Source organism: Daldinia loculata (genome assembly GCF_022478755.1).
Source record: "Daldinia loculata strain CBS 113971 unplaced genomic scaffold F4817scaffold_15, whole genome shotgun sequence".
Classification (NCBI taxonomy): Eukaryota; Fungi; Ascomycota; class Sordariomycetes; order Xylariales; family Hypoxylaceae; genus Daldinia; species Daldinia loculata.
This window is the reverse complement of record NW_026054869.1, coordinates 392,073-414,427: the sequence shown is the minus strand read 5'-3', so window position 1 is coordinate 414,427 and position 22,355 is coordinate 392,073. Positions and strand designations below refer to the sequence as shown.

Here is a 22,355-nt window from a genome sequence, read left to right as displayed (position 1 = left end):
GAGATCTGAACGGGGTAGGCTGGGTTACAACGTCTAACACCTGCAGAAAGCCGTGGCGCGCTATTGTAATCCATCTCATCCTAGCTGGAGATTCTCAAGCCAACGACGAAGAGTTTTGTGTAGGACGTGGGGCTTTGCGTTGACTGACAACGACGCCTCGCCGGGTTATTGAGGACAACCCTAACTTTTCACAGGAGCTTGTGCACCTACCTATACCCTCGAAAGTGGATGAAACGGTATTATGAATGATTACTGAGATATCCTATGAGTGACGCCAGCGAATACTCAAGTAGCAGTAAGAACGGGAAATCAGCAAGATTACTATAGCCGGCAACTTAAGTTGCACAAGGGTTAAGTTGACGAAGATATGTCATGGTGGAGGAATCGAATTACGCTACCCACGTGCGCCAGAAGGATGACAAGCATCTTATAAGGCATTTCTCCGCTGTATTATTATTGGTTGCTGGATATAAGCACTACCTAACAATAAATGTGATAGTTATTACTGATTTAGTTAGGTTTCACAAGCCCAAGCCCAAGCCCAAGCCTTCAAAGCTGGAGTGCTGCAGTTCGAGCCGAATGTATTGTACATGTGTACACGGTACACGGTACACGGCTGCAGATACGGCACAGAGGTGGGTCGACGGGTCCCCATTCCAACGAACATGGATCTGCACGGATGGGAGCGGATATGTACGAAGGACGGGAAGAGCCTAAAAGGTGGCGGTTGCATATGTCCAATGCGTCACCTGAGATACTTATCGATACAGTAAGCCCGGGGCGTGAACTGATTTCGTAGGTCGAACGTAATGAGGACAGAGATGGTGGAGAAGAAGATGGTGGTGATGATGATGATGATGATAATAAGACAAACAGGAACATGATGACTACAGCTGAAGTCAGCTATTCAAAGCTGACTCGCCGCGCCTCACCAAAGGAAGGTAACCACCGGCGGAAGAATTGAAATGGGCAGTCCGGGCTGGCCACGGCTTTGCTCATTTACCACGTTTACGATCTAGGAATTCCCCTGCCAAGAAAATCGATTGGGCGAGAAAATCGAAGTGATACCAACAGACACACGGGAGCTAAGACGACCTGTCATAATTGTTGGCGCCTCTAACACCCGAAGTGGCCCTACGCCTGGCATCGGCTCTATCAAGGGAATAGCCGGGCCGCGTACGTATACTTGTGATATACGACTTGTTTATCTCTCATCGCCGTCAGAGATTTTTCTAGCCTAGGGGTCAAACAGGTGACCGATCCGTGTCGAGGCTTGCGTAAGAGTGTGCAATTCGTTAAGACTACGAGAAGGTCGGATCGCGATGCAACGAGCCAAATTATACAGAGGCGCATAGGAAGGGATCAGTGACTTCCGGTGCGTCGCGGATATGTAAGGTGGTGGTGCAGCATGGTACAGTCGCTGGCCTTATGGGTAAGGATAACTTCTCGTACAAGTAATAGCGAGGGAGGGGTGTCAAGTCAGATTCTCAACGGCGAGAGGTGAGGACGGGTAGGACAATGCATCATATGCACGCACACACATCACCGACCACACCCTCCCCTTCTAGCGGCACCAACAGGGACGGGAGGATTTACCCTCCCCCAGGACCATGCAACACAATATCCGGTTCAAAGGGCTACATAGCGACTGCGAGCCGAGTGTCCTGGGGTATGCAACGGGGCGGGAACAAGGGCTGCGCGTCATGAATTGCGCAGCGGCTCAGGTGGCTAACACATGCACGGACGCCAAATCTATCACAATTCTTGGTCTTGGGGATTATGTATCGAGGGAGCGCCATTGATATCGACGATTGGGAGCGCAACCGTGCTAGGCCTTTCCTAGTCGTCCGACGTTGCATAAGGACTCCGTGTATCGAAGAAGAGAAGGATTTTTCTTATGGGCGCGTGAGCCCTGTCCCTTGCTGCTTTGTGCGATGGCTTTGCTGCTAGGCTTCCCATGCATTAAATGTTGCCATGTTTCCCGCATCTTTGGAGGTACTTCAACTACACCCCCCTTGCTCCCTTGCCCGCATTGCCGCTGAGCCCTGCCCCTGTTCCCCTGTTCCCCTGCTTGGGTTTAACCAGATTCGATGTTTCGAAAGCTCCCATGGGACCAATGAAATCTACTAGTTCCGCTCATCCATTACCAAACGGAGGGATGATAGGACGGACCTGGAAGACGATTTACCTTAGACAGCTTAGCGTTATGCGATCAGCACAATGTAACCGTGGAGAGCGGGGACGGGCTGAAAGCTGTGTGAAAGGGGGCTAACGGCGACCCGGCCACGGGAGGATCTGCTATTACTTACAGAGCTTGCAAGAGGTAGCATTGTATTATTGTATTATTGTACACAACCTCTACGGATATAAATGTATACGATTGGATCTTAGCTTAGCTTGGCTCAGCTCACGAATCCTATTTAATGCGCATGAAGTGTCGAGTCTCGAATGATCTCGACGTTTACCGTACCTATATGTGAATGTGCTTCGAATATGGGTCTCAATAGTAATAAGTAATTACTCAATGCCCTCATCAAATTTTTTTTTCATTCTTCGAATTTATTATTAAATGCAGATACTATATTGAATTCCATCTCATCTCATATCATCTTCTAGGTATTTTGTTGTTTGAATCTAGGACTGTACTAATGTCACAAATCTTACGGCGAGCTCTCCACACATCATTTCTTAGTGTTAGGATCTATGCATAAACACCGCAACATCTCGATTGCTATTTTCATTGATCCCCTTGCTTATTTCATGCCTCCGGCGAACCCGCCTGTTCGGATCTTGGGTCTCGTTATTTCTCCGTTAGCTTCCCCCCCTTGCCATGTGCAAAATTGCCCATCTGTGTACGAGGTATGTAAAGTGCATAAAAGAACTTCCATAAATGAGCTCAATGCTACCTATATTACGGAGAATCCCTCGATAATAGATGCATCCTCGTCTCGTAGCCAGCTTATTAAGAGGCGGAGATTACTGCATGTATCATTCTTCTGCCCAAGTACCCAGCGTCATTTGGGTTCGTTGTGCCGCCCGTACCATTTTTCTAGAACACCATCGCGGCGTGAAGAACAGCCAATGTTGCATACTCTGAAACATGGCCCATACTACCGCATATCATGACGGCGAGTCGTAATGATTCATCGTTGTGACAGTCTCCCAACTGCAGATAATCGATGACGTTAATTGATACTATTATGCAAAGCAAAGCAGGGACCCTCGCTCGGCAATAAACATATAAGATGCGGTAATGCGGTATAGAACTAGATAAGAACCATGATATAGGGCTGCTGTTCACGGCGGTAGGTACTGTAGGTATACGATATTGGGATTCCTACCTCTTACCCTGTCTGCACCCCACAAGAGGACAGAGCCGAGGCTGACTGCGTGTGTTAATCACTTCGCCGGGGTGCAGCAAAGCCAACATACGAGGAACGCAATCAAGGTCTCGGGTGAGAGTGGACCCTATCGCAGCCACGAGAGACAAGTATGGATTCAAAGGGTCTAGACAGATAGATGACCGCCCCTCTCGCATCTCATAACCTCCGACGTTTTTAAGGTGGTGCAAAGTTGCGAGTTTCGCAAGACAAGGAACACGGGAATATGACGAAAAAAGACGGGCGGGATTCCGTTCGCGGTAATGTCCATCGCGGGAAGATCACGAGGTAGCAGTTAAGAAAGGCCATGCAGAATATGCAGAAGATGCAGAATACCTACCCACCTTCACCTCGCACATTGCGGTACACCCCAAGTGACTTAACCGCAATGTGAAGCGTGAAAACACTTGTAATATACATAATATACACCGTGGACCCCGCCGCTTTCCATCCAGCCTACCATCTAGCCCATCTAATAGTTTTATCTCACTACATATTGCATGCGTTCTCAGGGGTTTATCATCGTTTGGACGTTGCACCGCAGCCGCTTGTAGACCTCCCGTTAAACATCTCTCGTACGACCTGTTAAAGCTCACCGTACCTTAGGCAGTAAACAGCAAAGCAACTAATGTACCTCTAACCTGCTTTTCTGCTTTTCCTTTTAAATCCTCCACTCTGACAGGACCGGTATCCTGAGCTCGAAACTGATATTTTCTGGCTTCTAGATCTTGTCTAGCTTGAATGCCTTTTTTTTTGCTTTTTTTTTCAGGACGACGGTTTGGCTACCCTCGCTGCACATATACGGAACAGAGAACGACTTATTCTTCGCAGTGTAGGAGGATTTCCAACCTCATAAAGACAATCAATCAACGCATCTAAACACTTTCATCACAACCTCTAGACACTAGCTCGTCTATTATACCTAATAGGCAACGCTGACTACGTAGCGCATCCCGCAAACGTTAAGGGTCGGCTTGATTTGGCCTGGTTACCGCACCCCTGGTCAGGGTTCTGGGGTTAATTCCTTGCTGGATCCCTTCGCGTCGCGACTTACATACAAGTACAGCTACTTCACATCACGGCTCACGCCATAAAAAGTCGTGGTAGCGGTGTCCGGAGTAAATAACCGCAGTACCAATATCATCCGCAATCATATACACCCATTTATTTAATATAGCAAGCCAGGATAGGTGATAGTTTGACTGCATTTATCCATTGGCGCTCCCAGGAAGGCTTTGTGCAGTGCAGCCCGTTGATCAGAGTTTCGGGTCACCCCGTCGAACCGCTACGTTGGGATCTATCCGCCCGCCTTGTATTCCGTTACCGCATTCCCGTTCTAGGAAGGCTAGTGCGAACGGCTGGCGTCTATCAGATTCCATACTTGGACGCATTAAGTTACCAACAGCAGCAATAAGGCCAGCCGAACGGGTTTTAATAGCATTAGCAGGGCAGGGCAGGGCAGGGCAGGTTTAATAGGTGTCCCCCCAGGTGTCCGTTCAAGGAAAGCAGCGGTGTGAGAACAAACTGGCGCACGCTAAGGGGTAACCCTTGTCTAAACAAGGAGGGGAAATAGAAGCTGGGTGCCCAGAGCCTTGGGTCAAGCCATCGGCATCGTGATTAGCTGACGGCTACCCCGTCATCTGAACCCGAAGGACCTTGCACGCTTGCGTTGCGTGCATCAGGTGCCTATTAGCCCCAGCTTGTACAAACCATCCATCTAACGTGACCCCCATGCCCTGAGGGTTAACGACGGAAGTGGAGGATCCTGGCGGCATTGTAGAGGTACAATAGAGGAAGAAAAAGCATCCACGCGTACCTACACCACCCTCCCCAGACGTGCGGTGTTGTGCTACGTACTTTGGAACTTGTCAGTTTGGGTCTCAACCGAACTTCCCGTTGGCTGGATTAACATCCGGCAAGCAACCTGAAGCACAAGCTCGAAGGGAAAGGGGGGGTAGAGGGAAAGGGTGAAAAAACAAGAAAAAAAGAAAAGAAAAAAGAACGGGAACGAAACGAAGAGGTGGTGGAGGAGGAGGAGAAGAGAGAAAGTAATAAAATAATAATAATAACTACAAGAAAGTCAAGCTGACCGCCCCACCACCAAACATAATAATACCTACTGGCTGACTCGCATCGGCCAACCTTTTCAACCTTATCCAGAGAGTTACTCCTTCATCTACTCGATCCAACGGGTACCCTATTGCATCGCATCTACAAATTGCATGCAGCTGTGAACTTTCTCGGCAACTTCACGGGGGCCCTCTGCGGTACATGTGCAGCCAGCCCGAGCCCGGCAAGCCGATCAGCCTACCAACAGCCTACCCGAAGTGTTCCACGCCCTCGGGACAAGCCACGTTTGCATTATTTGAGAAAATCAGACGCCAGCCTCTGCAAAACCAGGCATCCTTGGATTCGTTCTAACATCGGTCAGCCGGCTCTCCTACTCAATCCGGTTTAAGGAGAGCAAGCGAGCCGCGTCGAGTAGCAACGATAATATAAAGGAATTGGATTTCTTACGACTACTTGCTAGCCTTGCGGCACTTGGAACTATAATTACATTTACCTATCCTACTTGGATCTGTACGTCACCGCCAAACGGACCGAGCGAAAGGATCGGTTCGGCTAGAAATCTCTTTTTTTTTTTTTTTTTTTTTCGCGCCGCATTGTTACCACGCGAGTGGCACAGTAAGAAGCCTTCGCATACGCAACTAAAAATAACGGATCAAGAAAAAAAAAACATAGGTTTTTGAATATCCCGAGCGTGGCGCTCCTCTTTTCCAAGGCAGCCCCAAACAACAACAGAGTTAGCCGCTTTACATACGGTAGACTTTACTTACCTACGTGCACGCAAGACGCAAAACGCAAAACGCAAAACGCAGCATCAGCATCGCCACAGTATTTAGCTGTCTTACATTCTACTGGACACGTTAGCGCAATACATTTTCGTAAATAATTTGTAAGTGGTACACATGACCTATAAACCTGCAATATACCTATACACGTATCTTGCCAACAAATACTTACATGTTGGTATATAGGCTAACTAACCTAATATATGTAAGTGAACATCGGGTTTTATTTATTTTTGAGTCCTAGGAGTTGATGGAAAGAAGTGAGGAAAGAAAAAAGATAAACAAAAAGGCTTACCAGTTTATTTTATTCTTTAAGCCCCAAAGCTATCTGCAACATTTAAAAGGCAAACAACATTATCGCTCAACAAGCGCGCACACGCATAGAAGGACACACAATACAACAATACTACGCACATAGGTACCTATATTGGAAAGAAGGGCGGTCATTCCACCGAATCAGATTGGGTCCTTCCTTCTGCGGCCCGTTCTGCGACCTGTTAGGCCTAACCGTTCTGACGGGATTCCGCCATTGCCCATTAGGCGTAAGGTACTAGCCTAAACTTGGACTTGATTGGAACAAAAACAAGCCCTTCCCAAAAAACCAATACCCCCGGCTCCAAAGGTTATTGTCGTTCCAATTGGGAACATCATACTACGCACTGCGCATACTGCACATACTGCACATGCTGCACTTTCAACCATAACTCCCGTGCGACACGACCTTTCTCTCACCTTCTCTCTTCCTAGAATACATTCTCGTCGCATACCGTCACATAGCGTCTAAAGTTTTTAAGGCTACTACTGTGCGAAACAAAATATACATTTACCTAAAGCACCCGTCGTCGGATTGACTTCAATCGACCTCGTCGTCGAGTTTTCGGTGTGGCAGAGCACTCAAACAACTCTCTATCTCTTTTACACACTCACATACTCACACACACACACATCTCTTAATCCATCGGTCAATCCATCGGTCAATCCATCTCATTCCTCCGTCTCACTAAATCTTACCAACGCTCCGGCAGCAACTGGACGAAACTGCCTTTGCTAGTGAGATCATTCAGCTTTTACCTTAGCCACTCTGCAAGTAGACAACTTTTTTTTGTGTTTGGTTAGCGACTCAATAGCCCATGCCAGGACGGTGCTATCGGTCGCCAACTCATCCACACGCAGACACACCATCCTCTCTATCCGCAGTAGTTCATCCGCCGTCGGTTCCGTTATTTTTCATTCTGGTCCACCGGCACGAATCACCGGCACGAATCACCGCTCTCATTAGCCCACCCCGGAAAGGAACGCTGCCGCTAGTAGGGCATTAGCTCTACCTATGCGCAGTCATTCATTCATTCATTCAAGAGAAGAAAAAAAGGTACGTTTCTCTACTTCATTACTTAGCGTCTCTGCGTTAGTCGAGTACTACCTGAAACTTTGCCCATCCTATGTCGGGCGCGGCAAACCATCGCTCGAATCAACTTACACCGAGTCACCTGAGCCCTCTTGGGCATTTCCAACGCCTCCACACTCGAAGACAACCTCCCAGTCTTCCAAGTCTTCTCAGTCGTCTATTCTCTCATTCCCGTCCCCATAAACCTTGCACCTGCGGGCCCCTGCTCCGCTCACAGAACTGGCATATCCGCATTGTTTTGGTGTCCCTGTCCCTGCCCCAACATCTAGGTGAGCTAGGTGACTAGGCGCACATACACGCACATACATACGCCCACCATACGCCAATATACATATACATATACATATACATATACCTGTATCCATGCGAGCTACGTATCCCCTAACGTATCAGCTCGCAGTAAGTTTTGCCTGTTCGAACCCTCCCCCCCTAGCAATAAAGCTGGACTGGTCCTTCACGCGGCATCAACCTACCTACTACATAAACCTACCTCCTTGTTTGTTCATAATATCACTTGTTGGTTGTTAGCTGGACTCATTGGCTAATTTTCCTGCCTTTGCAAGCTTCGTATCCTCAGACAACAGGTTAGTTCCGCTTGGAGTTGTATATCGCAGACCTCTGCGATGGTGTATATGCGTATGTGTCTTTTAATGAGATTCATGGGCTGGGCATGATCATTATCATTTCATCAATCCATCGCATATGGATATTCTTCGTTATTCGTTTAGACCCTTCCTAGGCCCCCGTCTCATTCCCTGACTAGAACGTGTCTATATTTTATTATTTTTATCGTTTTATTATTATTATCGTTTTAGCTCCGCTACTTTATTTCACTCGGGTTCATTCCAGCTAACAGGCTAGCTAGGCTCTTCCAAGATTCTCTTGCAGCAGCCCCCAAGGGTCATCCCGCAATTAAATTATAGAAAACTGAAGACCCCGTCTCTTCCTCCCGGCACTACAGACTCCGCCATCTGTGCTGTTGTTAAGGTTCTTCCCCTTCCACCAACGGTTGGCCCCGCCATTCCACCTAAATTTATTGCGCCGTCATTCTACGTGCAGTTATTAACTTTTCTGCTCTCTCTCTCTCTGTTTCCTTTACTCTAACACAATTACGTTTTCCCTTTGGCTTCTATAATTATTACCGGCATCGTCCCTCTACAAGCTCCTACTACTCTCTAGTTACATGTGTTGCCAGCGAGTTCGATAATCTCTCAAGAAATCGGTTCGGTATATGCGCAACGAACAGTTTATAGACTTGACACTTGTCACGGCCTAGTCTCGTGAATTATCTCAGCGTCCGAAGAAGAAAAAATTCTGACATGGTCTTTGACCGTTGTACTACTCTATCTCGGAAAGCGCGCACTTAACAGAATAACATAAGGTCAACCGGGGGACTAAGTCTCGAAACATATCCTGCGTCAGACACCAATATAAATCACCTCCTAACTACTACGCGGTTACTGCTCTCGTACTTCGCTCTGGCGCCCCCAAGCGTCTGTTAACGTAGCATGGCAGAAGACCGTCGACATAGAGGACAGCAGCCAAATCACGACCAAAACGACGAGTCTCAGTATCCTCCAGTTCCCGGTGAGGAAGACGATCGTACGAGAGTGATTGCCTATCATTCCCGGCCACAAATGGCTGCAGGGGCAGTAAGATTGCCCTCTATGCAAGATCCCTATGCCCAGCCTGCTGGTGCTAGAGGTTGGGATCCAAGAAGCAGCGGCTACGGACCTTCACCTAGTTCTACAAATGGATACCCTCCTCCGCTCGCCGCAACAGCGCCTCCAAGTACTGGCTACTCTCCACCAACCGGTGGCAACGCCTACCCTCCTCCGGCCAGCCATCCGCCTTATCTTCCTCCAGTTCACGCCCCAGCTCCAGATCCCAGGGCCAGCTATCCGCCTCAAGATCCTAGGGCACAATATTTCGCTAATTACAACTCCCCGAATCCGTACGAGTTCGCATACCGGGGTGACCGTGGTGCCGTAGGGCAATACCCCGAATTCGCGAGAGGTGGACCTGTAGGAGCTGCTGTGATGCAACAGTCTGCCCCTCGCCAGCGAACCTCAATTGCCTGTAGATACTGCAGAAGAAGGAAGGTAAGAGTGCACTATACGAATGGGCATATTAAAATGAGCTCTAAGGAAGACTAACAAAGGGCTTAGATTCGTTGCAGTGGATATCAGAACTCCCCAGGAGGAAAATGCACGAACTGTATCAAGATGAACCAAGAATGTGTTTTTCAACCGGTCTCCTCTTCCTCGTCCACCGCGTTTGTTCCCGTTTCGGCACTACCAAACGGCATTCCGCCGGGAACTCAACTATTTGGAGCATATGGTCAACCATTAGCAGGTCCATCAAGTCTTCCTGCAGGTGGTGCTTATCCGGCTACGAACCCACAATATGACCAGCCACTACCATCGCCTACCAACTCGTACGGTTCTTTTTCGGAGGAGAGGTCTGATGCAGGAAGGCGGCGACCGAGACCTTCAGATGAGGAGCACGGCGTACGATTACCGCCACCGAGCACGTTTCCGGACGATAATCCTCGGCGGCGATCTCCTTCGTCCAGCGGCAGCCCAAGTCACTTGCAACCGTTATCACAACTACAACCTCAGCCCGTGTCGTATGTTGGGTACGATAGCAGAACGCCGCCGCCGAGAGGCAGCCCATCCGGTCCTCCGGCAGCGCATCATAATACGAGCTCTGTGATGAGTCTAGAAAACATAATGGGCACTGGTCCTAGCCCTAGCAACGATATCGATCAGAAAATGCTGGGGCGGCTGAATCGGCGAACACAGCAATAGGACTACTAGTTTCCACGGAAGCAAGCATACAGCGGAGGAATCAGCGGAACTTGTTGAAAGAAAGACCTCGGGAGGGGTCGGGAAATTAGATGGCTGCTGGCGGCTTGTTGGAATGATAAATCGGTGATGAATTCTGGGTGTCCTAATCGGTTCCCAATCTATGAGGATAGTGCATCTTTAGGCAGCATTTGCATTTCGTTTATTGGGGCGGCGGCTGCGAGTCCAGGGCGTATTGAGCGGAAATGGGAGAACGGGGCTGCTCGAAAGATTTCCTACCTACTTAGATGACTAGTTTGGCGACAAACTTCGATCATGGCATCCTTATCTATTTTCTACGGCGGTTCTACATATCGTTTTAATCTCTTAAAAAGACGCCCACTCGATTCGAATACGAGAAGGGATGAGAAGATTGGTTCGCCTCGCGGCAAAAATCCGAATTTTGGTGGTTACTTTTGTTTTTATTGCGCGTTTGATTTTCTAAGCGTTGTCTTTTGCGGTGCCTTCATAGTATAGCCTATAGGTTATAACCTAGACGAATTAATGCTACCTTGCTACTTACTGTCTTGAACAAACAAGGACCTTTGAAAGTGACATTCCACGCGTTTAAAATGCTGTGCAGACCAATGATGCAGATAGGGACATTCTAGGTTATATGTTTTGCTTTACTCTAGATAGCTAGCGGTAATATCCGCGGTAGCCCCTAAGAGATAGGTTAGTAAGGTATAGACGAAGACGTGCTAACTCCATGCCGTAATGTCTACCTAACGGCCGAGGGGATGACGACCGGGTTCGAAATTCAGGGGACGATGATATGGGTGGCTGCGCTGAACTAGGGCCAGCGGGACCCCCTTGAGGTGGATACAGGGGGCCAAGGTTTGATAAGAAAGGGCTGGAATTTGTTGGCAATTCATGGCCATGGATGATGGTATGGATGGTATTGGATGGTATGGATGGTATGGATGCTACTGTACCACTTTGCTCGTAAGTCGCGGAAAGAGATCCGGCAGGTTCGCCGATTCAAATTTGACGTTGACAGCGGTATCCCGGTCGCCGTTGCGTTCTGGGGGAGTTTAGCGACGCATTACACGCATACGCCAGCAACGTCGTGACCTCGCACTGGCATTGCTCGCGCCTAGGCTAGGCAAAGGAGGGGAAGGGGATGGTCCTTGCTCAACCCGGCATCTCCGTCGAGCTTGAGCCTTGAGGCGAGGTGCAAAAACTCGCCGATAATCTATTCTGCGGGGACAGTTCGCTAAGATACGCGAATGGGCATTCTATTACCTATAGACTGGGTAATATAATATTCTTAGGTACTTAGGTAAGATGGAAAAGTAACGATATTAGCTATAGTTAATATATATATTGAAACTTGATTCATCTCTTTATCTACATATGTAGGGTAACTATAGTGTAATACAACAATATACATAGTAAGTTCGCTCGAGTACCTTACCACGTGTACCTACACGATAACTCGACACGGCAAAGGCTGACCGGCTTCGTTGCGAAGTCGAGGCCGTGATATGAAAGCGTTCTAGCTCCCGCGGAGCCCCGATACGCGAAGGGACCCTTGACTACGCAGGATGGTAAACAAGTTACAAGGCAGACGGAGTGTATCGACTAGCTGTTAGTCAGCCCCCCAAAAGGAAGAGCTAACTGCTAGTTAGTTGGGATACATACTTCGTATTAACAATGTACACTTTTTGCAAAATGCCGACTTGTGGGTTTGTTTTTCGTAGCGGTTGATTTTTTTTTTTTTTTTTTTTTTTTTTTACTTTATAGTGGGATTACAGAGTCGGGGCAATCCCTGATGCGCAGGCCTAGAGGCTAACAGCCCGACGCGCACAAACATACAGAATCCTTCGGCGGCGGCGGCGGCGGTGTTGTGTATATAGATAGATACCTAGGTAGGCAGTGTATGTATGGAGTGTAAGACTCGACACCTTGCTGCTGTAGGCTAAGGGGCTCGGACTTGAGGGGGCTCGTTGTCTCGCCTTTTAACAGACTTACATGCATACAAACAAACTATGTAGGTAGGCTGCTAGGTAGATCAAGTATCATAGGCTGTGTTTTATTTTGTCTTTCGTTTCTTCGGCCTAGCGTGCAGAATAGCGAATCGAGTCATCACCGACGGACCCTGAGGAACAGAACTCCAGTTTATTACACATATGGTACCACATATATTGCAAGTATCGACGTATGTACTGTATTCTATTCGAGGCTAAGATCACGACTCCACGAACTACATTGTGGGACGTAGCGGATGACGCCACGTACCGTACCGAAACTTTACGTTTGTTTGTTCTCCATCGCTCGGTTCGGGACTTTTTTTTCTTTCTCGCCTATTAATCCTTCCCTCCCCTTGGAAAATTGACTAGGTCGAGATCGTGGCCGCCCTGGGAAGCCAGCCGGAAGAGCCTATCTAACACGCTGGTGCTGGTGCGGGTTGAAGCCAACGAGGCGGGATTCTTCCGCCGGACAAGGCACCTTTGTACCTAAGCCTTCTCTCCCTAGCTAGACTAAAAAAGCCTACTATTACTACTGTACACCCTGCCTTGCTAGAATTAGGGTCTGCGTATTTTAATAATAACCAACCACTAGGACTAATAATAATAACATCTACCAATCTTGAGAGGACTGACTGTAACGTACCCAAAGTACACTTGTAATTCTTACTATTACTACCGAATTCTCCCAGCATATGACTTCGTCGGCAAATTCTACCTGGGATTGTTAGATTCTATACCTCAGATACACGGCGCTCGAAGGTCACAGATGCAAACTTAATGCTTACTTGGGTAGCCTAGAGTCTATTGATGTTTTTTGCGATCTAGGGTAATAGCTAATACCACAGCGCGCTCCCGGTGCTCTCCCACGGACGGACGCGTACGTTCCAATTCGAAGCCAAACTCCCGCCCCATCGTCTCGACAGTAAAGTAAATTCGATGGCGTCGAGCAAATACCTCCTTGCCGTGTTTCTCGAGTACTTGCTACGAATTCGATGGGCATCAAACAATACCAAGCTAGAATCGCGTAACAGCTAGAGCCGATAGTCTATCGAATACACCCGAGGCTTTGGCAGAGTAAAGTCGGACAGGACAGTAACACCAACTAAAACGATAAAACAATACCCATGACTCATACCAGGCTGCAAACCGACGTCCCTTCGATAATTACGAGCTTCTCGCATGGATACAGGGCGGGCAAAGGAATAAAAACAAACTTGTAGAAATACAACCAAATACATTAGGGGAGAATTCGTAGCAAGGCTGGCGTTTTGGCTATGGGTATGCGACATACCGTATTAGAACCTACATATTTTCCTAAAACAACAATGGGAGAGGCTACGAAGCCATCACGGACTCGCAACTTTGTTGTTGTATACCTACGTCTCCTATAGTAGGGTCATATCAATGCTGGAATAATTAAACAAGCGGTCCTCTATAGACAAGGGAGCTCGGATTCTATTATCGCTGTTCGAAGAACCGAGAGGGCTAGACAAACTTGAGGTTTGGATTTCTTGCATTCGCGCCCCGGTCCAAGTAGAAGAGGTAGTTCCTCTTTTGTCACCCCAAGTAAAATGGAGTTGGCACGCTTGGACTTTCTATTCGAATAATACTTGGAAGCGGAAAGGCCTGAGGACGTTTACGCCGACAGTAGCATACTACGTTTCCCCTCTATCAACCAGGCTAAGCTTGATTTAATGGACAATGTCGCGTTCGTTGTATGATCCATAGACCATCTACCTACCTTGTAACTCATGTACTAGCAAGTCTGCTTCGAACCTGCGTTAATTCGGTTGGGATTAGAGTCCCTTAAGCTAGTTTCAATATACATAACACCGAAAGCAACGACTGAGTAGTCTATGTCTATTACAGGAAGGTAACAATAGGGCTCGTCAATGAAGAGGGGTAAATGAGATGTTTCGCAATGGCCCAACAAAGCCCCTCATCCAGGTATAAACAAATACCTACTACCTCTTAGGCCACGAGGACACTGCTTTGCAAAAGGTCCTTTAACCTTGGGCGTTTTAGGCTAGTGTCCGTGAGCTATTACGGGAGATAGGTACTTCAAATCATAAAAAGGCAACTTTGGGTTCGGACCGCTATGGCTTCGCAGGGGCGTCTTCTCAACCGTCGGACAACATCATGACGGAACGGACCAGATGTGACGTTTGACATACATTCCTAACATTCCGGGCCGATTAAGTGTTTCCGTGGCTAAATTTATCAGTAGTCAAGGCCATGTACCCCTTTATTGTTGAATAAGTAGATGTCATGTATCATAAGTAAATAGGTAGGTAGGTAGTAGGTATCTTGGTTCTGAAGTCAAGCGGCCTTAGCTGTATAGGTAACAAGGACTACTTGCCTGCAGTATAATCCTAGGCTGTTTGAAAAGCTTCGCTAGTCCCTCAATAGGGCATTTGAAAGCAATTCCCTTAGTAACTTACGCCGAGGTCCTTAGCATTCCCCTTCAGACTGTGGCGGTTACTTGCCAGGAGCGTCTACCTGTCCAAGAACTATATTAGGTATTGCTCTTCTGTACTACCCTTAAGTGCCCATGTAGGTATTTGAAAAGCCATCATTCGAAAACTAGAACGCTCTTTCAGCTTTCCCAGCTCTTCCTGGGGTACGAACCCTTCCTATTTCGGGGTCGAAGATTATTACTATGTTACATTCTGGGTCAGTCCTTACTCAACTCAGTCAACCCAAGTTCTCAGTGAAACATCAATACAAGTAGCGAATCGTTCTGTTATGATGTGAATGATATATCTTAATGCTTAGGTCGCGGTATAGGGATGATATCTTGGTACAGAGTCGTCTTGCCGTCATACTACTACTTCGTATCAAGTAATGCCAACAACTAATATCTTCGTAGATAATGATTTTGTTGAAACTCGCCGCTGGTCTTTTTTTCTTTCGACTACCTAGTCTCATGTCTACGTGATAAATCATGCACATAGGTCATACATGAATATCCCATGACAGTGCTATACGCAGCAAATTTCAGAGGCTCCTTCGTAGTTTCAGAGCCGTTTGTAGAAATGGCCTTAAAAAGATGGGAGATAGATAAAATATCCTCCAGTGGTAGTTTGGGAGTGAGTTTGCATGAGCTCTTCTCTCCTGCTAAGCCGTCATCGAACATTAGTGACCCGCATGCCGAAGGCGCGTCGAGATAGTTAGCATAGCCATAGATTACACGAGCAAGATCTAGGCGACTTTACATACAGCCTTTGCCTATTACGCAGAGATAAATTATCGGCATAATCTCGATACAAGCTAAGGGTCATACAACTCCTGCACACCAGCCGAAATTCCATATTTTGAAGTTGCCAAGACATGATGAATATTCACCGCGGGACACACGCGTATGTATTCTTTTCTTAGGTCTAGTTGCCGAACGGACATGAGAAATTGTATTCAATAAAGTAGCAGTGTTGCGTACGGCTGCTTTTATTCTTATAGTAGAAGGGCGTGGACCTATCTTAGTTCTTGAAGATAGACAAGGCAACAGTGGAGGCTCCGGCGAGTTATATGCCGAAATAATTATTATTTTCTTAATTACTAGAGGCATTATTAGTTCTAAGTAGTAGTAGTAGGAACGCATCGATGCCAAGTGGAAAGAGAGGAGGGTACGAGATGGGCAATCTGAAATAGGAGTAATAAAAATAAATATGCAACGAAAAAATGACAAACCGAATGTCATACAGGCTGTAAGCACTGTTGGTAATTAACTGGTTGGGTCATTAAAAAGAAAATACAAAAAGCTCAGTCCTAGGACCAAACCCCCTCGAGGGGGTTCAAATCCAGAACCTACGAAAACCCTAACAACTGGTTGATAAGATTTTACTGACCGGTACTGGCAACCTTACCATTAAACCAACGGGGATGGCTTAATGGATTCAGCAGTCAGGCCCAGGCCGAAGGAACAGTCTGTTGCTATAGTATATATATCATGTTTCCGGTGCTTGTGGGTGTACGGGCCCACCTGTTGCTACGGAAAACTGTCAGGTACGTATTGTAATTATGCCGGGCAGTCGTCGCGGGGGATGTTCGTGTGGGCGTACTACGAGTCGATGCTCTTTCGTCAGGCTTTCACTACATCCGAAGAAACCAGCAATGCCTATATTTCTCAGCTCTCTAGCCTCGTGACACAATATATGCACTTGTGTAATGGCATGTCAATCCAGGCTACATTGATGCTGTAGTTCTCTGTTGCTTGTAGTATAGCTTCTGGGCATGCCGGGGCATAATCTTTTCGAAGACAATCAGCATTTCGTTGACACAGGTATGCATATTTTTAGCATAAGGGGGAATGTTTGACCCAGGCATTACATTTTATTATATGTATGGTAGATTATGGCCCTCTGATACTCCCTATTTGTCTATGGGTTAACTACAAAGGCACCACCTAGTAGTATAGCGGGCTCGTGTATGTTATGATGGTCGTAGCTAATAGCCTCGCTGTTAATATTATTCTATGTTTGGTCCAAGGAAAAGTCACTTACCTCAATATTCCAACACCACCAGCTTCTAGTAAAAATGTTGGGCCATCCTGCAACGCCTTATCTACCCACCTCATAGCGAAAGCACGCAGTATATGACCATGCGCTACGATCAGGACGTCCCCAGGTGATTGGTCCTCTGACTTGGGTTTGCCGATTACGGGCGCGTGCCACACTTCTCGAATCTCTTTGATCAAACGGTCCACGCGCTTCGTGACGTCGTCAGGGCTCCTTCGAATGACATTAGCTCTTCCCTTATACTCAGTTTAGGGCTTTTGATGAGGCTAATTGCAACTGTCGGCGATTCTATCCTTGCCGTTGACTGATTAACTCGGGGCTAGTGACTTACTCTCCGCCGACACACCCGTCCCTCCAGATGTCCCATTTCTGAGTTAGACCCTGCTTGGCGCGAATCTCGCGAATCTCGGCACTTGTTATTCCCTCGTAGTCGCCGTAGTCCCATTCGCGGATGTCTTCAGTAACCTCGACCCGCGCATTGCAAAGTTGGCTGGCGTCAGTGGGTTTTTCACCGTGAATCTTCCACGGCAGGGGATCCGCAATACCGAGGTTGAGTAATTCAAAGGTTCTCTGGGCTCGCTTTCGCGGTGATACATATCTAAGGGAAAATATGATCAGCACATGAGCGTAATTCGAGCTAGTCGCTCGAATTCACCACTGACGGGTTATGGTGAAGTGTTGCTACTGTCTATGTTTTCGCCCTATGTTAGAGTGAGCTACCACTTGGTGCTTTGTGTTATACAGCTTTCACTATAATACTTATAGCGACAACAAATTTAGCTCGAGGAACAAACTCAAGGGGGGATAAATGGTTTAGAGTTAGGGTAATCTTAGTATCCGAAAGGGTTGCACTTCGGTTTAGTGACAATCTTAAGAATAGGCAGGAGAACTCCATGTGACACCGGCACCGGATCTTGGGCTCCTCGTCGAGGTAACCAACCAGCTTGGTTTTTAAACTTTGCCCTGTGGCGAAGAACCTCAAACAATGCCGAAAACACGCAGTTGAAGGGGAGATAAACTCACATATGCGCGATTTGTTTGGGTACAATTAATCGATCGTCCCCTACAAGTGCTCGACCAGTTGCCTTCACACGCTTCTCTCCATTGGCCGTCAATGGAATATCAGTTGAGCCCGTGTGCTTGCCGCTTAGCGACCATTCGGTCTCGCCATGACGAACGATGAATACTCGAGGGGTTGTCATTGCTCCCAGCCGGTAGTGATCCCTCAAAATATTAGAGCGAGTTTAGCTGAGATGAGGTGCGCTGCCAACGAGTCGCAGCTAGGAGTAGCAGGGCTGGGGAATGTCTTTGATGTAAGGGCTGAATCCTATGGTATGTGTATATGAATCCTGGAAATAATCGTGAGCTACTGGTCTAACAGTGCTAGATCCCGTGGACGTATATACGTTAAATACACTCCAACGGCCTTATACCGGTTGATCTTTTGACCGTTGCGTGCGGTAGACTCGAGGAGGCAGCCTTGTAATAGATGTGGCGCAAAGTAACCCCCCCAAAACGATAAAGGATGAGAGCGGATATAGAAATCAGCAATCTACTTTTAGATGGTTCTATGTAAGACGGGAATCAAAATCAACTAATGGGGAAACTAAGCGTCATAAGTCGCTTAGCTTGTAGCTGCGATATCCGTGGCTACTATCAAAGATTGGGCTTTGAAAGTAAAACTATTGACTTCAAAGTAGAAGCAAGTTTATGAATAAAAGTAAAAAGGCCCAAGTCTTACCTCTCGATGATGTCGTTCCTGGACCTTGTAAGTGGATTACTAAGGGCCATATCCCTGCAAGCCAGAGGATCCACTGATAGGCCCCGCGAAGCCGGCGGCGGACCGAGCGGCGCCGACTTTTTCATCGCGGAGCTCGAGCTCCAATCCTGTCCCGCTACTGCTCAACCTCCAACTTGTTCAACTTCGCACGACTCCGAGATCATTACAAATAGCCCCGCCGAGCCACATATCCATATCCAATTGCCCGAGCCGCCCGAACCTCATAAGCTTTATACCGGAAGAAGAATTACGTCACCGTCGCTATTAGTTCTACATCCGATTGATTCTGCTAGCTCGTTCAATAGCGGAAGCAATAGCAATAGCAGCAGCAGCAGCAGCAGTAGTATTAATATCTCGGAAGGGAGGGGAGGAGGAAGAACAAATCCTCACGGTAATGACGCGGTAGACCGGCGACAAGCAAAAAAACAACGGGAGAGCCGTGTCTGCTGGAGGGAATACTGGGGATAAATCAAAGAGACACAAACCATGGCAGTCCGACCACCACAACCACCAACCCAGCACCGTCCCCCGCGCCCAACAAGACGAGGCCCCGCTCCAAGTCCAACCAGCAATAAGATAGCCAGCAAGATAGCCAGCGGAATATCCGGCATAACAGTCAAGCGACTAGTCTGGACAGGCGCCTTCGCCGCCGTTACCATCGTCGGCGCCATCTACGGCGCGGGCCTGAAGACGCAATCCGATTTCAAGCAGGAGAAGCGCAAGATCGTCGAGGCTACGCCCGAGGACCGCATCCGCGATCTCGAGGCCCGCCGCGCCGCCCTCGTCGCCCAGAAATTCCCGTTCGAGAGGAAGTTAACTGATCTGAGGGCGAGGATGAGCGCGCAGGAGGGGAAGGATGATGTGGGAGGTGAGGGGGTGGGGGGTAAGAAATGAGGTTAGTTGAGTTGGGCAAGACTGGTTATGAGAAAATAATAGGGCTTTAAGATAAAGTGAGTACGGGAAAAGGGGATTGGTGGACGAACTACGGAAGACTCGATGAATTGCTAGGATTCATCTTCCTACGTTACTCCAGTGGAAATTTACGCCACGCGCCTACGAGAAACGTAAATAGTGGCTATGATAGCCTCCCACCCTACCCTTCAGATGAGATGAAGGACAAAATGCCTCAATAGAGGATATGTACCTAGTCCAAGGACGCACCGCGTAATACGGCCACGCGTTGAACGCCCTTGAAGAGAGGCATAGACATAGAAGAAAGACATGTATATATGAAAAATGGCGTATGGAGAAGACATTAGGGACTAGGTAGGGAGTCGAAGATTTCGAGATGGAGTACACGTAGCATTAAAACCTACATGAGAAAACCCGAGTTCAAAGTCCCGACCAAATGTGGCAAGACATCTATTTTCCGAACCGTACCCTATCGAGGGAAAGCGAGTCTAATGCTAGCCATTGTATTCTCCCCCTTTGCTTGTCATGCACTCAAAACGCCCGTATGCGATGTCATGTCCTCGTCAATTTCGTATTCACTCGATTGTGCCCTCGGCAGAAGGCAGCGGGATAGCGCGGTAGAGCAGGATGAGAGCCGAGTGCGACTCGCCACCTCCGGCTAAGGCTTCGATCTTGTCTGCCGTTACCTCTGACACCTTGTCGTCGTTAAACCACCACCACTTTCCGTCCTCTTCCTTCCGCTTTCCGGTCTTGGCATCGACCGGGGCCGTCTTCTTGACGTAAGCCGTGTAGTGGCCGCTGTCAGCGCTTGCGCCCTGGTGCGTGACGACACCTCGTAGTTCGTACAAACCGGACTGGTTCGCGCCATCGTCATTTGCTAACGATGGGTCAATGAGAGCATTTAGTTCCTTCTTAGCTGCGAGAAGAGCTGCGTCGCGTTCTGCGTCAATCTCGGCATCCGTCTTGTAAGTCTCGCCCATCTCTACGTCGCCGTCCGCCGAGGTGCTAGCTTTGCTTTCTTCCTTCTTATCATCTTTCTTCGCGCCCTTACCACCTGGAATATCGGCCTCGTCCTCACCAGCGGCATTCCGCTTACGTCGCTTGCGCGCACGTTCAATATCTTCCTCATCCTTCCGAACTTCTCGGACCTTGTCTCTGACGGGAACAAGCATTCCCTTTAACTTGTCGTCGCAAAATTCCACAAGGTCCAACTCGTGGGGGAAAGTGACCTTTCGCATGATCTTGGCCTTCTTTTGAGTTTCTCGCTTCCAGAAGAAACGAACGAAATGCACTGTTAGGTACTTGGGTAGTCGTGAGATTTTAGAGGTCTTGGTATAGACAGCATCCCTGCCCAAGACTTCCGATCTCTTCTCCACCTTCTCGCTTAGACCATTCGCAATTCCGTCTCGTAGGTGGTTCGTATTGCCATCGATGTGGCAGTTCAACTTTAGGAAAGCTTCTTTCGAGACCACAGGCTGCTCTCCGCCTTCTTTAGCCGCAGGCTCATCGCATTCGAGTTCGGATGTAAACTCTCCCTGCATGTATTTATCGATAAAGGAAGTCTCGGGCGCATCGGGCGCATCCTTTACGCGCAGCTTTTGGCGCAACTGAGTGACAATTTGAGACCATGCCTCCTCCGCATCCTGCTGAGCAAAGCCAGTGCCAGTCCGCGAGCGCTCGGCAAACTGAGGGAAAGCAGTCTGCAATGCAGTTATAAACACTTGGGGGGTGTAGGCCTCCTGGGTCTGGGACATGTATTTGTAGAGCTCTCGCAGTTGCCTGGTCAAATCCAGGGTCGACAAGAGATCAGTGGTACTTGCGTTCTGGGGTTCATACTTGGTCAAAGCATTCTGGAGCTCCGGAATAGCGCGAAGGGTCTGGAGCGTGGAGTTAAGGTAGCAGGTATTGCCGAGGTTAACCAGGCCAGCGGGTATAGCACCTTCTTGCTGAGCTGCTTCGGCCTCCGTCATATCTTCAACAAACTTGATCGGTTCTTTCGGTCGAGCAAGGACCTCCTGGCCTTCCTTCCCTGGGGTTCCAAGCATCATTATAGTCTGACCGGGCTTGAAATCGAACTTGCCCATGGGGGTATCATCCTTCACTTGGCCACCCTTGACCAAGATCTTTTGGCGTTCGGGCTCTACGCCTGTAACACTGTAAAGCTGGAACTTGAACACATCACCGGTCGACTCGGGATCGACGTCAATGTCATACTTGGTTCCCTGGTGTTTGACGATGACTAGTTATACCAAGTAGAGAACATATTAGTGGGCATTTCTTAAACAACATAGAGCTAGGATCTGCAGCTCGGGGTGCTCACCTGGTATGGTTGCCATCTTGTCGTGCCTCTAATGATATGACCTTCACTATTCTTTAGAGGTTCTCCGTAGCTAGGGTTAAACTAGAAGACGTTGTCGAAAGGGGGAAGGGGGAAGGGGGAAGGGGGAAGGTGGAAGTGGAAATAAAATATATTTATTCGTCTGGCAATAAGCTTTAGGTTAGGCAAGGCAAGGCAAGGCAAGGCAAACTCGTGGTGCGTCACCCCCAATAATCGATACGATTCTACCCGCCTTTAGGGAGTTTCAACTGAAGTGGGTCCCCGCTGCGGGGCTACAGAGATGTGTCAAGCCACAAGCAGGCAACCTTGGAAAAGAAGAATCCACCTCCACCAATCTTAATTCGACGTCACGTGT

General features: G+C 48.1%; 5 protein-coding genes across 5 annotated transcripts; 2 read left to right on the top strand and 3 right to left on the bottom strand.

Annotated features, from left to right (window-relative positions):
* Positions 1–8,499: 8,499 nt before the first annotated feature.
* F4817DRAFT_56330 (uncharacterized protein) lies at positions 8,500–10,603 on the top strand. Its single transcript, XM_049307643.1, has 2 exons — positions 8,500–9,739; positions 9,806–10,603. The coding sequence occupies exons 1-2, from the start codon at positions 9,146–9,148 to the stop codon at positions 10,445–10,447; spliced, it is 1,236 nt and encodes a 411-aa protein (XP_049160576.1). The 5' UTR covers positions 8,500–9,145; the 3' UTR covers positions 10,448–10,603.
* Positions 10,604–13,151: 2,548 nt separating this feature from the next.
* On the bottom strand, positions 13,152–13,803 carry F4817DRAFT_333119 (uncharacterized protein). The gene has a single exon (XM_049302727.1). The coding sequence runs from the start codon at positions 13,743–13,745 to the stop codon at positions 13,488–13,490; it is 258 nt and encodes an 85-aa protein (XP_049160575.1). The 5' UTR covers positions 13,746–13,803; the 3' UTR covers positions 13,152–13,487.
* Positions 13,804–16,832: 3,029 nt separating this feature from the next.
* On the bottom strand, positions 16,833–18,172 carry F4817DRAFT_314476 (phosphoglycerate mutase-like protein; the record flags this gene model as incomplete). The annotated part of the gene is made up of 4 exons (XM_049300405.1): positions 16,833–16,899; positions 16,956–17,183; positions 17,302–17,568; positions 17,994–18,172. 4 exons carry the CDS (start codon positions 18,170–18,172, stop codon positions 16,833–16,835), a joined length of 741 nt encoding a protein of 246 aa, XP_049160574.1.
* Positions 18,173–19,127: 955 nt separating this feature from the next.
* On the top strand, positions 19,128–19,941 carry F4817DRAFT_56248 (uncharacterized protein). The gene has a single exon (XM_049307642.1). It carries the CDS (start codon positions 19,237–19,239, stop codon positions 19,642–19,644), a length of 408 nt encoding a protein of 135 aa, XP_049160573.1. The 5' UTR covers positions 19,128–19,236; the 3' UTR covers positions 19,645–19,941.
* Positions 19,621–22,117, bottom strand: F4817DRAFT_333113 (cysteine proteinase). Its single transcript, XM_049302726.1, has 2 exons — positions 21,983–22,117; positions 19,621–21,901 (listed from the first exon to the last, which is right to left on the bottom strand). The coding sequence occupies exons 1-2, from the start codon at positions 21,996–21,998 to the stop codon at positions 20,238–20,240; spliced, it is 1,680 nt and encodes a 559-aa protein (XP_049160572.1). The 5' UTR covers positions 21,999–22,117; the 3' UTR covers positions 19,621–20,237.
* Between the last annotated feature and the right edge of the window lie 238 nt (positions 22,118–22,355).